Source organism: Aegilops tauschii, chromosome 1, assembly GCF_002575655.3.
Source record: "Aegilops tauschii subsp. strangulata cultivar AL8/78 chromosome 1, Aet v6.0, whole genome shotgun sequence".
NCBI lineage: Eukaryota > Viridiplantae > Streptophyta > Magnoliopsida > Poales > Poaceae > Aegilops > Aegilops tauschii.
The window spans coordinates 28,797,243-28,815,510 of record NC_053035.3 but is presented as its reverse complement, the minus strand read 5'-3'; the positions used below and the strand labels follow the sequence as shown (position 1 = coordinate 28,815,510).

At 47.8% G+C, this 18,268-nt stretch overlaps 1 protein-coding gene, 3 non-coding genes and 1 pseudogene across 4 annotated transcripts; 1 reads left to right on the top strand and 4 right to left on the bottom strand.

The window, feature by feature from the left end:
- Positions 1-18,268, bottom strand: part of LOC141027131 (uncharacterized) — a 282,578-nt pseudogene that overhangs the window by 177,259 nt on the left and 87,051 nt on the right.
- On the bottom strand, positions 2,413-2,486 carry TRNAE-UUC (transfer RNA glutamic acid (anticodon UUC)). Its single transcript has one exon. It is a non-coding gene; the product is annotated as a tRNA-Glu (tRNA).
- On the top strand, positions 2,572-7,866 carry LOC109741526 (uncharacterized). The gene is made up of 7 exons (XM_020300616.4): positions 2,572-2,750; positions 2,908-2,970; positions 3,086-3,165; positions 3,571-3,679; positions 6,754-6,913; positions 7,001-7,164; positions 7,257-7,866. Exons 1-7 carry the CDS (start codon positions 2,748-2,750, stop codon positions 7,614-7,616), a joined length of 939 nt encoding a protein of 312 aa, XP_020156205.1. The 5' UTR covers positions 2,572-2,747; the 3' UTR covers positions 7,617-7,866.
- Positions 7,976-8,049, bottom strand: TRNAE-UUC (transfer RNA glutamic acid (anticodon UUC)). The gene has a single exon. It is a non-coding gene; the product is annotated as a tRNA-Glu (tRNA).
- Positions 17,233-17,306, bottom strand: TRNAE-UUC (transfer RNA glutamic acid (anticodon UUC)). Its single transcript has one exon. It is a non-coding gene; the product is annotated as a tRNA-Glu (tRNA).

Here is an 18,268-nt window from a genome sequence, read left to right as displayed (position 1 = left end):
TTGCTATGTCGGCTGGTCCTTAGCCGACATTTTTCAGAAAACCTGTGACACAAACAAAGTAGGAGAAGAAACACTTCAAGATTCACGCTCAGGGCACGCGTTATGCTTACAAAAAATGGATGAGGAACTAGACCATGTTTTATATGATCTTTTTCCAAAAAAAATAAATAAATCTTACCAACCTATACAAATATTCTCAGCTTTTGATTTTGCCAAATGTTGGCATCAAATCAAATGTCTACTCTATCCGCAGATCCACTCCATGTACACTCTCGGTCTCGTCTACATAAATGAAAATGAGCTATTTTTCATTGAGAGAGAGAGAGAGAGAGAGAGAGAGAGAGAGAGAGAGAGAGAGAGAGAGAGCCAAGTTCAAACTTAGCAGCATTTTTTGGTGATATGAATGGTTTTTGTATACTATAGAAAAAAGTCCATTTTACTACCCTGAACAAAGTTGGTGGTTCACATAACCCCCTGATCTTTATTTCGGTTCCCTTTACCCCCTGAACAATCCCAAACCGGACAAAAGACCCTCTTGGGTGGTTTGTCTCAACATGCAGCTGATGTGGCACTGGTCAATGGTGATTTTGACCTGCAGGCGGTGCGCGGCGTCGAGCTTGCGGGAACGGTCGAGCGCGGCCTCGGCATGGGCCAGGGTGGACTCAGCGCGCGAGTGTGCCGCGTCGAGGTGTCAGACGGGGGAGTAGAGCGCCTCGGCGAGCACGGCGGTGGAGGAGGATGACTCCCTGAGCGCGGTGGCGTCGGAGGCGGCGAGCGAGAGGAGCGGCGGGGCGGAGCGGAGCAGGGAGGCGGCCGCGCGGTCGAGGTCGGGACGGCGGGCGAGAAGCGCGTCGAGGCGGGCGTCGAGGGCACGCTGGTAGGCGACGCACTCATGGAGCAGGCGAGGCAGCGCCGGCGTCGGTGAGGCCACGGAGGGCAGCGAGGGAGGCCAGGTTGCCGAAGTCCAGGGACGGGGCGGCGTCGGCGGCCGCGGATGAGTCTGGGCGAGGGGAGCGCGGGGCATGGGCGCGGCGGACGGCACGGCCATGGCCGCCGGGGGGCAGGGTGGATCTGTGTGAGTTCAGATGTGCGGGAATGGAGAGGAAAGAGAAGGGAGAAAGGAGAAGCAGGGCGTCAGGGCAGCAGCTTGGAACTCCGGCGGTCGCTGGCGTCATCCAGAGGCGGCGGGGTCGGGCGCGGTGCTCGGGAGGGAGGCAGCTGCGAGGGGAGGCTCGGGAGGAGCTCCTCTGTCTCAACCCAGCGTGACGAGGGAGACTCAGCCGCAGGTCAAAACCGCCCATTGACCATTGCCACGTCAGCAATCAGTCACGTCAAACCACCCAGGGACTGATTTTGTCCGGTATGAGATTTTTAAGGGGTAAAGAGAACCGAAATAAAGATCAGGGGGTTATGTGAACCACCAACTTTGTTCAGGGTAGTAAAATGGACTTTTTTCTATACTATACTCCCTCCCTCCTGTAATGTAAGAGTCTTCTTACATTATGGGACGAAGGGAGTAGCTAGCAAGTGCTACAATTTGGGTATAATCAAAAAGTTCAAACGCTCCACATGAGAAAGAATTGGAAGGTCAAGGACGCGCTCCACAATGAAGCTTGGATTTTGAAGATTAAACTCTCCATAAACTTCACCATCGAGCACATAAGGCAATTCATAAACCTGTGGACTCTACTCCCTGGGTTCAACCTTGAAGAGCATGCCGAAGATGATATTGTTTGGAAGCACGCAGAGAACGGGCAATACTCAGCGGCCACGGCGTACTTGGCGCAATTCATGGGGACTACCTACCCGCCGTCGCCGCGCGCAGTGTGGAATGCTTGAGCAGCACCTAAAGTCAAGTTCTCTGCATGGCTAGCAATCCAAGAAAGGATTTGGACGGCCGATAGATTGGCTAAGCGGGGTTAGCCAAATTGCAATCTTTGCCCCCTTTGCAAGAGAGAGTAAGAATCGGGAGCTCACCTTTTCTACAAGTGTAGATTCACTCCCCCGTCTTTGGAATTTGGTCAATGAGTGGCTACATCTTGAGCACATCGACACTACCTCATGGCATCTTGAGCCCTTGGTGGATCAACCGATCCGGCAAAAGCACCCCAAATCGTAAAGCTCGTGCATCCCTCACCATACTCATTTCTTGGTCTATTTGAAATGAAAGAAACACAAGAATATTTCGCAACAAGTCCTCACCGCCAACAATCTTGCTCAACAACATCAAGGTTGAAGCTTCAGTTTGGGTGGCCGCGGGCGCCAAAAAACTAAGGACCATTATTCCGGGAGAGTAATAAATTTGTATTTTCGAGCTTGTTACACAAACACTCTATTTTCTCCTTAATTAATACATGTGGCAAATCTTTTGCCTAGTTTAAAAAATCAAACGAAAAAGAAATACAAAAAAGGCTCCATTGCCGGGATTTGAACCCGGGTCGCCTGGGTGAAAGCCAGGTATCCTAACCGGGCTGGACGACAATGGATTTGTGATTCGTTTCGATCCATCATTTACTTAACAGTGATTCCGTCCGTAAACGTGGACCGACACGTCCCTGAACCGACGCATCCACAAACCTCCTTCGTCGTGCAGAAATAAGAAGAGTCAAAACAAAACACAAATCTCCTTTTTCTCTGCCCGCCGCTCACCCGGAACCTCCCCGTCGCCGCCGATCTACCGGAGCCTCCGCACCTCCGCTCGTCTCCCCGCTGATATCCTCCTCCTCCTCCTCCTCGCCGGAGACAACATGGTACGATCAGCCCTATTCGCCCCTCTCGATTCGACCCCTCCTCACCCCCCAAATCCTAGGGTTTCCCGAATCCGGGAGCTTCTGGGGCAGCCCGGCTGACGATCCTTCATGTCCGCCTAGACGATTCGACTGATTTGTTGTATGTTGTTTCCTGCAGTCGACGCTTGCCGCGGCGAGGGCCGACAACTTCTACTACCCGCCCGAATGGAGCCCGAAGAAGGTACTACGGATCTCCCTCGGCGAACTCGTGCAGCTCTTTGTTTTGTTATGCTTGCTTGTGGGTGCTGATGCCGCTGCGTGCTCGTGTGTTTTGTTCCTGTTTGGTGATTGATCAGGGTGGGCTGAACAAGTTCCACGGCCAACATGCCCTCAGGGAGCGGGCCAGGAAGCTGGATCAGGGCATCCTGATTATAAGGTTTGTTTCCCTTGATATGTAGCCTGTTTTCTTATATGATCGTCCGTTCGTACATAACATGATGATGTGAAGCTAGAAATGCATCGGACCTGGGGCGTTTTATTTATCTAAATAAGATTATAGTGTGGATGGTTGGGCAATGGAGTTGGAGTTATGTGGGTTGATTGAGGTTTAAAGAATGGTGGGATGCCAAAGTAAGAGGGTGTGGATTAGGCGGAATAGGAGAGGAGTCTGCGCCACCAAAAAATATGGTCCATTCTTTGTATTTTACAGATGTTACGAGTCTTACGACAACTGTTGACATTGTTCCGTTACCTGTATGCTTATTTTTTTCTGTAGAAACATCTTGTCGAAGAGTTTATTATCTAGCTTTATTAACTCAATTTTATATGTTCTGTTCTGCAGATTCGAGATGCCTTTCAATGTCTGGTGTGGTGGATGCAGTTCCATGATAGGGAAGGGAGTAAGGTTTAATGCTGAAAAGAAACAAGTTGGAAATTACTACTCTACCAAGGTTTGTGTCGGATTTTAACATGTACCTGCATCATCACTGCTGTTCATTTGACTTTCTCTTCCGTGCACGTCGGAAGCTGTTTGTGCATGAACTAGTGCAGTATGTGCTCTCCCTATGTTTTTTCTTTCTTTCTGAAAGCCTCTCCCTATGTTATCACTTATCAGAGCATTTGAATCTTGGTTTTATGGTTTACCATCTTCAAATAATTTAGTTGCATCATATTATGTGTCTTCTAGCTATGTTAGTGCAAAAGGCTTAATGCCGTGTCTAATTGCCAAAATTTGTAAATTGGTTCAGCCTCAGCCTCAGCTAATCATCTTTAATACTTAGTTGATCTGTTCTGTGCTATCCTCAAATCATATCCTAAACTACCATTTGCGCGCACAAGTCACAAGGGTAATCGGATAAAATGATCAAAAGGTGATCTGGTAAATTCTGAAAAAAATCATGTTGTAAATTGGTGTCAGCATCGAAGCTAGTCTGAATTGAAGCCATGTACTCAACCTGATGTTGCCTTAGGATTTGTTAGGGGTGCAAATGGGTGCCCAACAGCAACCAAGTCATCGTTCTGGCATGTGGATAGCTTACTTCCACGCACCCCTGTCCATGGCTAAATCTTTGGTGATATTCCAGTCCCTTCAGATCTCTCTTTACGGACTCCTCCCATGTCATGTTTGGTCTACACCGACCTCTCTTGACATTATCAGCATGCCTTTACCGTCTGCTATGTGCTGGCGCTTCCGGAGGCTTGCACTGTATATGCCCGAACCATCTCAGACGATGTTGGACAAGCTTCTCGTCAATCAGTGCCACCCCAACTCTATAATGTATATCATCATTCTGGACCTGCTCCTTTCTTGTGTGGCCACATATCCATCTCAGCATGCGCATCTCTGCTACACCTAGCTGTTGGACATGTCGCCTTTTAGTTGGCCAATATTCAACGCCATACAACATCGCAGGTCGAATCGCCGTCCAATAGAACCTTTTAGCTTTTGTGGCAGTCTCTTATCACAGAGAATGCCAAAGCTTGGCACCACTTCATCCATCCAGTTTTGATTTGATGGCTCACATCATCATCGATATCACCATCCTTCTGCAGCATTGACCCCAAATATCGAAAGGTGACCTTCTGAGGTACCACCTGTCCATCAAGGCTAACTTTCCTCCTCGTGCCTAACAGTACTGAAACTGCACCACATGTGCTCAGTTTTAGTTCTACTAAGCCTAAAACCTTTTTGATTCTAAGGTCTCCACAACTCTAACTTCTATTAACCCCCGTCCGTTATCGTCGACTAGCACCACATCATCCGCGAAGGGCATACACCATGGGTTATCTCCTTGTATATCCCTTGTGACCTCATCCATCACCAAAGCAAAAAGATAAGGGCTCAAAGCTGACCCGTGGTGCAGTGCTATTTTAATCGGAAAGTCATGAGTCTCACCATAAACTTGTTCAAACACTTGTCACAACATTATCATACATGGCCCACCAGACGACATTCTGCGGTATCTTATCATAGGCCTTCTCCAAGTCAATGGACACCATATGTAGGTCCTTTTGCTCCATTTATCTCTCCATAAGTTGTCGTACCAAGAAAATGGCTTCCATGGTCGACCTCGCAGGCATGAAACCAAATTGATTTTTTGTCACACCTGTCATTCTTCTTAAGCGGTGCTTAATTACTCTCTCCCATTGTATAGCTCATCAGCTTAATTCCACGGTAATTAGTACTCCCTCCGTCCCAAAATAAATGACTCGACTTTGTACTAACTTTGTACTAGAGCTAGTACAAAGTTAAGTCACTTATTTTGGGACGGAGGGAGTACAACTCTGAACACCCCCCTTGTTCTTGAAGATTGTTACTAATATACTCTGCCTCCATTCTTCGGTCATCTTGTTTGACCGAAAATTGAGGTTGAAAAGCTTAATTAGCCATACTATCGCTGTGTCCAAGGCCTCTCCGCATCTCAATGGGGATACAATCAAGGCCCATCTTCTTGCCTCCTTTCGCCCTTTCTAAAGCCTCTTGACCTCGGGCTCCTGGATTCGTTGCACAAAACGTCTGTTCGTATCATCAAAGGAGTTGTCCAGCTCGATGGTAGAGCTCTCATTCTCTGCATTGAAAATTCTGAAAATATAGTTTATTTGGTTGAACTAAGGTGGGTCCGAGGGTACCCTGAGGGTCACAGGTTTACATCCCTAGGATATATATGTGTTGTACTTGTACAAGCTGTTCTTTTGACAAAATGGGAAGATCTGTGAGATTTTTGTCATCGCCGTAAGGGCTAGTTTGTGGTTGCTGCGCTGTGGAACCTAGATAGTTAGAATATGTACTAATTCCGAGATGTCGCTGTTACACCTAAAAAGGTGCTCTCAATTAACTGCATCCAGAATAAAAATAAAGATTAATATTGTCATCCCAAGTAGTGTTTCTAATGCATTCTCATCTTAATGCATCCCATAATAAGTTATGTTCTTTATGTTGCCCCTTGGCAAAATATTTCTGCTCTTTGGTTTTTCTAGTAACTTGGGAGCATTGTTAATATTCAGAAAAAGTCCATTGTGCTTTCCTTTGTTATCAAGAACTAAAGAACCCTATGTTTTCCTTTGAGAACAGAAAGCTCGTGCCTTATACATCCTGTTGCATTTTGTTGTGTACATTCGCAAGAGGATTGCGGGAAATCATAAAATGTTTAAGGGCCCGTGAGTATATATAAATAAATAATAGTTTTGATTGTAGAAAGTTAGAATAGCTTGAATTGAAACAGGATTTTCTATTTTCTAGTATGGTCTTAAAGTTCGTACTTACATATTTCCGAAAAGCTTCTATGCCATGTTAATATTATTAGAAAAGAACTCAGCTGTACTTGCTTCTGCTAGCTGTGTAATGTATGTGTTAAAAAATCTCCAATAAGTTCTAATGACTTGGGGCCTTGTATATTTTCTGTGTTTATTCTCTGAGAAACTGCAGTACTATAATTTTCTACTCCACAGTTGTGACAGATTTCTGCTTAAAATCATTTACTTGTATGCTGTTCTGATATTGTTTCACAACTTGTTCCTATGTCAGATATGGAGCTTCAGTATGAAATCACCATGTTGCCAGCATGAGATAGTCATACATACGGACCCGAAGAATACTGAGTATGTTATAATCAGTGGGGCTCAGCGGAAGACTGAAGATTTCGATGTTGAAGATGCAGAGACGCTCCTGCTCCCTGCTGATGAAGGTTCTGACACGTAATACAGATTTATTTGTTTTTATGGTTTTCCTTGTGTTTCAAATGCCTGATGCTTTATTGTACTTGCTTCATCAGAAAGAGACAAGCTTGCGGATCCCATGTATAAGCTTGAACACCAGGGAGAGGATATTCGGAAGAAGAAAGAAGAGGAGCCTGTTTTAGTTCGGCTTCAACGCCTCTCTGATAGCCGTCATTCTGATGATTATTCCCTGAACAGAACCCTCCGCGACCGCCTTAGGGTCATCTAGTGAATTCCTTTGTATAATTTTTCATCAGTAAGTTGTCTAACTGTCAGGATTCTTATCCACTTGTTGTCCTATTATTTATGTAGAGCCAAAAGAAGAGAGTTGCTGAAGAGAAGAAATCAGCGAGGAAGATGGGGCTCGGAGTACGCCTTCTGCCACCCTCCGCAGAGGATGCCGCCGCTGCAGCTCGTGTGAGGTTCGCCTCAAATTTCGAGAAGAACAGAAAGGACAAGAGAGCAGCGATCAAGGCCGCCTCCATCTTCCCGGAGCCATCAGGCTCAGCTTCGAAAGACAAGCTAGACCTGGCGCTGAAGAGGCGGAATATAAAAGCTAGTGCAGCATCAGCGCTGATGGCGGGCAGGGCAAAGCCGTCGTCATGGTCGACGCAGAGCGCCGGTTCTGGAAGTGCAAGGACTGCTGTGCCGATATTGGCAAGGCGCAAGTAGAGCCACCCTGAGTTGTGCTTGCGCAATCAAGCAAGAGAATCTTTGTGACCTTGTCCAGTCTGTTGCTCTGTAAAACTCATGTATACGTGTATCTTGTGTAGTATTGTTCTAGCCTTCTACTGTAACATATCATGAGAAACTGATTTTGCCTAAGATAGCCATTGAATTCAGTTCGAGGGGCAAACGATGATCTTGGTCGGCTAAAGTGTCTACATCAATGGAAAACAGCCTAGTTTTTTCTCGTATAAAAGCAAGTTTGAACTTATGTTTTTGTGTGGCTAGCAAGGGCTAAATTTTGGGTATATTAAGACAAAAAAAGCAGCACGCCACAGAAGTTAAAAAGAAGGAAAGAAAAAGGTCTCCATTGCCGGGATTTGAACCCGGGTCGCCTGGGTGAAAGCCAGGTATCCTAACCGGGCTGGACGACAATGGATTTGTGACTTATTGTAAGATTCCCAAAATATATACCGAGGATACAGCACGTGGATGTGCTGTTCAGAGCCTCGATGCCAAAAGTCATATTCTGCTCGCGAAATGAGCTGAACGGTAAAATCGCCAAAAAAATGAAAGTAAATTTTAAAAATTCTGAGTTTTTTTGGTGAACTTCGACAAATGTTTTCAGTGCTTGCAAAGTTTCATGGTGAAATGACATTCGTAGAAGTTGTGGCAAAAAAGCTAAAATCAGCACTCCAAAATGCTTTTGAAAATTACACTTTTGGAACATCGTTTTTTTTATTTGCCATGACTCCCACGAATGTCATTTCGCAATGAAATTTTGTGAGCATTGAAAACATTTGTCAATGTTTGCACAAAAAAGAATTTGATTTTTTTCCAGTAGTTTTGGATTTTACTGTTCATCGAGCTCATTTGAGCACGGGCACAGAAACACCACGTCCGATGCGTTTTTCTCAAGCAACTTGGGGTAAAAGAATGCAGGTGCAATCTGCTTCAGTTCCTCATTGATTCTGCAATGCAGGCGGCGATGGAGGAGGGATTGGCCGGCGCCGCAGCCTCCCTCTGATCCCTACCTGCTGTGTTGATGGAGGAATGCTTCGCCGGTGCGGCACAGCCGGAACCAGCGGTTGGTGGTGACGACAACGACATCTGCAAAGAACCCTCAAGATCCAGGACCAGCCTCAAGTGTCAGTATGAAGTACTCCCTCCGTACCAAAATATAAGTCGTCTTTGCAGTTCAAATTGAACTGCAAAAAACGTCTTATATTTTGGTAGAGAGGTAGTAAGAAACAAGCTAGCATATTGTGTTGCTGTAGGTGGTACTTGAAATAAAAGTCTTGTACTAGTAGCTAGCATAGTTCCTCAACAATCTTGTTTATATCGAATCTGATTCTTCGATAGGAACGAAACTACATCATTTTTTTTTATGTAAAATAACGTAACAAGCTGAGTGACCAGTTTTACTGACGTGTTACTTAGCGAAGGATAAATATATCTGATAATGTGCTATCATATGGAACCTCCTTCTCTTTACATGCTCATTGTTTATCCATAATTTGAATTGCACTACCTGTCCATTTGGACTCCCCTGGTTGGTATAGGAAAGATAGCTTCTCACCCTGAACCGGAACCTCGTTCATCTGTTTAGTAGTTGTGTTACTAAAGGCTTCAGGATGCTAGTTAGTAATGACAGTTATCTCCATTTTGAGATTGATATGTAGTTGCTGGTATGAATTCTGAACGTGTAAGTGTCTTGTTCTGCTAACTGTCCATGATATGTCACGGAAAGTATCGAGCCATGCTTTCCAAATGAAAATTAGTTGAGAATATTATAGGGCTTGAGCCATATTTTCCAAGTGAAAATTTAGTTGCGCCGACGGTGACGCCTGAGGGCGCCGTTCCCCTGGAGGCGTCGGTATGGACTGATCTCCTCACTTCACCTTCCCCTAGGTCTCCCGGGCGAAAGCCCTAACTTTGTTGGGTGGCGGCGGCGCTCACGGCGCCGTTCCCTTCTTGAAGGCGCCGCTTTGGGAACCTTGGGGTTGGGTGGCGCTTGTGGGTGGTGGGCGACGGCGGTGGTGCGACCCTATCCTAGCATGGATTTACGCCCGTTGCTTGGAGATGGACTCGCGTAGGTGGAGGTCGTCGGCTGGCGTCGTGGTGGCGTCAATGGCGGAGGACCTGCCAAGGCTCGCGTAGGTGGAGGTCGTCGTTTGGCCTCGTGGTGGCGTCGATGGCGGAGGACCTGCCAAGGTTGTCACCTCAATCTGCTCTGAAGATGGACCAATGGAAGATGGCGGCGACGACACATGTGAGTGCGTCGGACCGGTTTGAGCTCCGGACCCGGCAGATGGCTTGGTCGGGGCCTCCGGCTTTAGATGTTAGGCTTAGGTGAGAGGTCTGGGTATGTGGCCCAGTTTGCACCCCTTCATCATTTGGATAGGAGTAGCGGCAGATGTTGCCAAGATGGTTGATTCAGGCATATTGTTGTTCTACTTTGTAAGGTCCTCGAGAATAATCAATAAAATGATCGCATGCATCTTCCAAATGCAGAGACCGGGGCTCATCCTCCTTTTCCCAAAAAAAAAAATATGCTTGGTACATCATATGCTTGAAACTGCATAATTCCTGAGTCTATGCTGATCACCAAATAGCAGCAGCCAGCATGTTAGCTCCAGCCTACCAACTGCAACCTTGACATCATATTCTCTTTTTTGAGTTCTGAAAAAGGGTATCCTTAAAATAGCAAGGAAAAATCTCGATTTTCTGTGGAAGTGTGGCTGACAACTTGAAGTAGCAGTACATGCAGTACACTGTTTGTCTGCTTGTTGGCGAGTAAAGTTGTGCACTTCCACTGATTATGTTACGGGCTATGTTATGAAACAGATGACATCCTTAATATGTCAACCTGTTTTTTTAGAGAACATCGACTTTATTGATCACTTAATAAAGTTACAAAGAGTCTCCCGTATACAATCCAGAGCAGAATGAAAAACAACAACACTAGACAAATTCTTACAAGATATAGCTAACAAGTGAGCTGCTACATTAACTTGCCGATGAACATGTTTGAACACAGTTGAAGAGGAAGGTTTAGGGTTTTGCGTGGGTGGCTAACATCCAGCCTCACGTCTCTTTATATAGATGATCATAATACAATTACATACGTATACAAATACGTGTACATGTACAATATGCTAAACCCTATTTTACATGCCCCCTCAATCTGAACTACATACAAGATTCAGATTGGTTCTAAAACGGTTTAGCATCTGTCGAGTAGCGGGTTTAGTAAATACATCCGCTAGCTAATCATCAGTTGAGATAAACCTGACTTCCAGTTTACCAACAGCTACTCGTTCCCTCACAAAATGGAAATCAATCTCAATGTGTTTGGTCCGAGCATGAAACACTGGATTCGCTGTCAGGTAAGTTGCCCCTAAGTTATCACACCACAATATGGGTGTGCGCTGCCGTGTGACTCCAAGTTCTGTGAGAACTGTGTCTATCCAAATGGCTTCAGCCGCGCCATTGGCCAATGCCTTATACTCTGCCTCGGTGCTAGACCTCGAGACTGTAGGCTGCTTCTTGGAACTCCAAGATATAAGATTGGGTCCAACAAATATAGCAAAGCCACCAGTAGAACGCCTGTCATCAACACAGCCTGCCCAGTCTGCATCGGTGAATATACTGACTCCAGTAAATCTGGACTTACGATTCCGTAGTCCCGTGTATAGCGTACCTTTGACATACCTCAGAATACGCTTAACTGCTTCCCAATGAACCTCCGTAGGCTGGGACAGGAACTGGCACACTTTGTTCACGACAAAGGAGATATCTAGACGAGTGAGCGTCAGATACTGAAGTGCTCCAACTACACTGCGATACCTGAAAGAGTCGTCAGTACTCAGCAATGCACCACTGTGACGCGAAAGGCTCTCGGATGTAGCAAGTGGCGTGGAAGTGGACTTGCAGTTCTCCATGTTGACGCGATGAAGGAGATCAAGTGCATACTTCTTCTGCGTCAATGTCATGCCCCCTGAATGAAAGGACGCTTCCAAACCAAGGAAGTACTCCAACCGGCCCAAGTCTTTGATGGGAAAACTCGCAGACAAGGACTGCACAAGGCGATCCACTACAGTAGGTGTAGAACCAGCAATCACAATATCATCAACATACACCAGCATGTATATCTGAATAGCACCATGTGAAAAGATGAATAGGGACGCATCTGCCTTAGAGGGAACAAAACCAAGCTGTGAGAGCCGCTGACTCAACCGAGCATACCAGGCACGCGGCGACTATTTGAGCCCGTAGATGGACCTCTGGAGTTTGCAGACATGAGAGGGATAACGAGCATCCTCAAAACCAGGGGGCTGCTGCATGTAGACATCTTCGGCCAGAAAACCGTGAGAAAAGCATTGCTCACATCAATCTGTCGAAGACTCCACCCGCGGGAGACAGCAAGAGAGAGGACCAGACGAACCGTGGCAGGCTTCACCACGGGGCTGAAAGTATCTCCATAGTCGATCCCTTGCTGTTGAGTAAAACCACGAGCAACAAGGCGAGCTTTGTGATTGTCAACAGAACCATCCGGACGATGCTTGGTCTTAAAGATTCACAACATTAACACCAGGAGGCCGAGGTACCAACACCCATGTGTTCGTGTGACAAAGGGCAGCAAATTCCGCAAACATGGCGGCACGCCAGGCCGGTTCACCAAGAGCATCACGATGAGAAGTGGGTGCGGCAAAGAATGCACACCGACGAATGTCATACCGCACCGTGCCATCTGTGTATGTCTTGGCCTTACGCGTATGATCGCGGTGACGAGTGCCCATAGTGTGCCCGGGAGCTGCATCGTCGGTAGATGGTGGCGGTGACGACGGAGACCCGACCAGTGGTGTCGCGGCTGAACCATTTCCAGCAACAGGCGACACGGGCAGGGGAGACGCGTCGGGCTGGGCCGAACCAGGCGACGAGGGGGAGCCAGGCGGGGACGGCAGCCCAGGGGACGCGGCTGGCGACTCGGCGATGCACGCCGCAGGCGAGGCGGGCTGGGCCGACCCAGGCGAGACGGGGGACGGAGCGGGCGACCCAGTCGGGCCCGCGGTCGTGCCAGCGGGCGAGGCCGATGGGGCCGTAGGGGCTGTAGACGCGCCAGCGGGCGAGGCCGACGAGGCAGCCTCGGGAGACGGGGCATGCACGTCAGGGCCATGCACGTCGATCACGCCGACGAATGCAGGTGCGGCGACGGTTTCCTGGGAAGAAATTAGAGCAGCATCTGCAGAAAACAAGTCAGGTGACAAATATGACAGGTCGTATTTCCGCACATGGACATCTGAAACCGGTTCATTGGATGGAAAAGTGAGGGCGTGCTCAATAGAAGCAATATCAACCGAGACACCCGGGCTGGAGTAAGGGAAAACTGACTCGTCAAAAACAACATCACGAGAAATGTAGATCCTACCCGAGGTGCGATCAAGACACTTATAGCCCTTATGCAGAGGACTATAACCAAGGAAAACACACATCTTGGAGCGGAACTCCAGCTTGTGAGCATTATACTTGCGGAGACTAGGCCAGCAAGCACACCCAAAAATCCTAAGAGAGGAATAATTGGGCTGAACATGAAATAGACGGAACAGGGGCGCGTCCTTGTTGAGAACCGGAGTGGGCATACGGTTGATGAGATAACATGCCGTAAGAAAGGCCTCATCCCAAAACCGGAGTGGGAGAGACGAATGCGCCAGTAAGGCGAGGCCGGTCTCGACCAAATGACGGTGTTTGCGCTCGGCAATACCGTTCTGCTGAGACGTATGTGGACACGACACACGATGGGAGATGCCCGTGCGTTGAAAGTAGCGATGAAGCTTGTGGTATTCACCACCCCAGTCGGACTGAACGACCTTGATTTTGCAATCCAAAAGGCGTTCGACATGAGCCTGAAAGTTATAAAGACTTGCTCAACATTAGACTTATGTTTAAGCAAATAAATCCAAGTGAAGCGCGTGTAGTCATCAACAAAACTAACATAATACTTGTACCCCCCCCCCCCCCGAAGACGCAATAGCGGGACCCCAAACATCTGAATGAATTAATTCAAGAGGTACAGTAGTGACATGATAAGACGTAGAATACGGTAGTTGATGACTCTTAGCACGCTGACATGAATCACACACTAATGGTGAATTATTTGAACTAGAACAAGGAAGGTCATGGCTCCGAACAATGGAGGTGACCACATTATTGGTAGGGTGACCTAGACGTTGATGCCACTGCGAGGACAAAACGCGGACACTGGATGAAGCATGGCGAGATGACGAGGACGATGCACGAGCAAAGGGAATCGGGTAGACCCCCCGCGACTGCTACCTTGAAGAATGACGCGCCTGGTTGCTTTGTCCTTAACAAAGAAAAGACGACGGTGAAACTCAATAAACACGTCATTATCACAAACAAGACGGTAGACAGAAAGGAGATGCTCTCTGATGTGTGGAACATGAAGGATGTTGCGCAGTTTAAGAGATGAACCGGGTAAACGGGAATGACCAATGTGTGAAATAGACAAACCTGCACCATTGGCCACCTGAACCCGGTCCTTGCCATCATAGCGCTCGTGAACCTGGAGGCGTTCCAGATCACTCGTCAGGTGATCCGTAGCCCCGGTGTCCAGTACCCAAGGATAGTCGACAGTGTTGGTGGAGGCCGAGTTGGCGGAGCGAGTGTTGTGGTCCTGGTCATAGCGCTTGTGACAATCATCGGCCTCATGCCCCCAGTTTTTGCAAATTTGACACCGGGGGCGCCAGCGATTGTTGCGACGACCACCACCACCGTTGTTGCCGCTGTTACCCCCGCCACTTTGCCGACCATTGCCGGCGTAGGAGGGGTTGCGGTCGCGTCCACCGTTGGGGCCGCCGTTGCCACCTTGGCGACCGTGCCCGGGCTGGCCGTTGCCATCGGCCGAGCGACCCCCACCCTGGGAGGGGTAGGGCTTCGAGTAGGGAGCACGTCCACCCTGGCCGTAGGAGCCCGAGCGAGTCACGGCGTTGGCGGAGGGAGTCCACCCCTCCGACGCACTCTGCTGAGCCTGCAATGCTTCGAACGACAAGACGAGCGAGTAGAAGCTGGAGTAGGGCATAGGTGCGTTACTCACACCCAGGGAGGCGGCGATGGAGTTGTAGGCGGAGCCGAGTCCGGTGAGGATGTGATCAATGAGCTCATCATCACGAATCGGAGAGCCGGCGACAGCCATGGTGTCGGCGAGGGCCTTCATCTTGTGCATGTACTCAGCCGCGGACATCTCCTCCTTCCGCAGCGTCTGGAGTTGACGCCGGATGTGACGGACGTTGGCGCGACTCTACGCGCCGTACATGGCACCGACGGCCGTCCATACCGCCTGCGCCGTCTCGCAGCTGATGAGCTGACAGGCGATGTCCTCCTCCATGGAGGTAAGGAGAAGGCCCTTGACCTTCTGATCCTGAGTCCACCAATGATGGTACGCCGGATTAGTGGCGGCCGTCGCAGCATCGCCAGTCCCGATGGCAATGGTCTTGTCGGGGGGCGCCGTGGTGCCGTCCAGGTAGCCATGGAGGTTGGCGCCGGCTAAGACGGTGCCGGTGATGCCTCCCCACAGCATGAAGTTGTGGCGGCCAAGGCGAACGGAGATTGTCGGAACGGCGAGGGCGGCGGGAACGGTGGCAGCCGCGGGTGAGGTGATGGTGCCGACGCTGTTGGAGAGCGAAAGGGCGGTGGACGACATTGCGGCGGCGCGGAGGAGGACAGCGCGCGGCGGTGGAGAAGAAACTCACGGCGGCGGCGGCGCGGAAAGGCGGCGCGCGGCGGCGGCGGCGGATGGATCAGGCAGCGCGTAGTGTTCACGCGGCGACCCTGTGGCTAGCTAGCAAGCAACTGGATGGATCCTACGTATACGCGTAGCTAGCTAGCAAGCAGCGGCGGCGACACGGAAGATGGGATCGGGCGGCGGCGGCCCGACCTGGCTGATACCAAGTTGAAGAGGTAGGTTTAGGGTTTTGCGTGGGTGGCTAACATCCAGCCTCACGTCTCTTTATATAGATGATCATAATACAATTACATACGTATACAAATACGTGTATATGTATAATATGCTAGACCCTATTTTACAAACACCATAGAAACAAAGCTTCGAGAAGCAAACTTGATGCCTTCAATAACAGTGCCAATGCTAGAGCGATCCCAAGATCTCGAATTCAGTTTTTGCACCAACGAAAGGCAATCCGACGCAAAGATAATATCCGAAAAGCCTTCATCAGTTGCTAACTGTACAGCTGTACGCAAAGCTAAAGCTTCAGCTAGTTCAGGATTAGAAGCACCATGTAGTGGTTCAGAGATAGCAGCAACGCATCCACCATCGTGGTTTAAAGCAACAACACCAGCTCCAGACTTGTTTAAGTCAGAAAAAACTGCAGCATCCGAGCAAATCAAGATTATATCTGCCGGCGGCGGAGTCCAGGGAGGATTGGATGAAGCCGACTCACACCTGTTGACAGATTTAGAGATGAAAAGATGTTGCATGATCAAATCTGAGATTATCTCTGATTTCCAGAGTGTGTTTGTGCCTGGTCGGTTGATTATGGATAACACTCTAATTGCTTTCGAATGCTTACACACCATCCGGCGGCAACGTGCCAAGCAACCATTCTTTGCTATGAAGATTGATATGATGAAGGCCTATGACCGGGTCGAGTGGAATTATCTTCATGGATGCCTTTCCAAACTTGATTTTGCCCCTGCATGGATTGCTTCCGTTATGCGGTGTGTCACCAATGTTAGATATGTGGTCAGGGTGAATGGAGAGCTCACTGATCCAGTTGTGCCATCTAAAGAAATTCGACAAGGGGATCCAATCAGTCCATACTTGTTCCTTTTATGCACAGAAGGTTTGTCAAATGTGTTAGTTCAAAAGGAGAATTGTGGCGAGCTACATGGTATAAAAAATTGGCCGTCTTGGTCCCCCTATCTCACATCTCCTCTTTTGCTAGAAGCGATACCCGCAGTGTGGAGGCATTGAGATCTACCTTGGATCTCTACTGTCAAGGATCTGGACAGTTAATTAATAAAGACAAATCTGCTTTGTTCTTTGGAAAGGGTTGCTCACAACATGTCAAACAGAGGGTTAAATCACTGCTTGGAATTGATAATGAGGCCTTCAATGATTCCTATCTTGATATGCCAACAGAAATAGGCAGCTCCCCAAGAAATATCTTCAAGTTCCTGATTGATGAAACAAGAGAATCCACACTTTTAGTCAACAGCAACAGTTTGTGCGTGTTTTCCTGTAAGGCTAGACAATGATTATGTTACTTCTAGTAGTAAAATCAAGATCATACTGGCCATCCGAATTTTTGCTTGGAGTGTTTAGCATCATGTTACGCATGCCTCTTTCTCTATGATGTCAATCTCTCCCTCCGGAATTACTTATCTAGATAGAAATGAATATATTAAAGACTAAAATACGTCTAGATATATTCATTTCTCCGAAAAGTATTTTCGGACGGATGAAGTATTATTATAGGTATTGTATTGCAATCCGAGGCAGGTGCACAACAGACAACCTCCTCAAGCATTCAGCTTGTATTTCACCCTCACTTGGATATAGTGAAAAGTGAAAAGAAAAAAGCTCCATTGCCGGGATTTGAACCCGGGTCGCCTGGGTGAAAGCCAGGTATCCTAACCGGGCTGGACGACAATGGATTTGTGACGATTTTGCTTCTACGATTTACAGGTACTGTATGTGACAGGTCAGGTAACCTATCGAACTCATCTTTTCCTAGCAGATTAACTGCTTATCACAGAAATGTGTTGTTGAAAACAAAAAATGGCAGCAGCCGATCTGGAGCAGCGGTGTTGAAAGAAGTGGTATGTTCTGAGCGTCCAGATGGGATTCAGATAACTGTTCCTAACACCTGCAATCGATGCATCATTTGATGTGGACTCAGGAAAGGGTGCTACGGGAGCCCTTCTGTGTGATGTTTTATTCATCACTTTCTAGTTTTTTTTTAAGAGAATACTTGTAATTTTATTCAAACTTGACAACCATTACAGGTAGTACAATGCTTTGGATCATAAATCCAAAAAATTACAGAATAACTCCTATTACTAAGAATTACAAAGATGTTTTCTTGGAGACGTATTCTCCGTGTTGACAATCCTTGCAACATGACCTACTACCAAGGGTTCAACAAAGATAATGCAATCAGACCACCATCCAGATACCTCCACGAACTTGACTACCTTCAAATGTTTTCTGAAAGCTGCATGAGTCACCCATACAAAAAGATGATAAGCCATGAGCGTTGAACGTTCTTGGGATGATTCCCTAGGTGCAGGTCACTGAATCACAAAATATTCGCCAAGATGCCGAAGAAAGCACACCAAAGCCACAAGCGACCAGACTAACAAAAGTACTCATCATATCCTTATGAACGCATCTGTGGGGACAAAATCCCAAATTCCGCAAGATTGGACTTGCGAAGACAAGACAACTTTGGCTCTATGATGCTAGCCGGTGAGGCATTGTCACATCAAGAGAAGAACCAGAGTAACATTATTCTCACCGACGTTGCACTTGTTGCAAGAACATAGCCAACGAAGACCATAAAAATCATACTCGAAAACATCTAAACATGCCATGAAGGACACTAAGGCCCGCCTCA

Bases quoted from the DNA above. Each gene is read 5' to 3' on its own strand.
- LOC109741526 (XM_020300616.4), top strand. The intron at 6,914-7,000 runs GTTCTGACACGT...TTGCTTCATCAG, and splicing joins CCTGCTCCCTGCTGATGAAG to AAAGAGACAAGCTTGCGGAT. The intron at 7,165-7,256 runs GTCATCTAGTGA...TTATTTATGTAG, and splicing joins CCCTCCGCGACCGCCTTAGG to AGCCAAAAGAAGAGAGTTGC.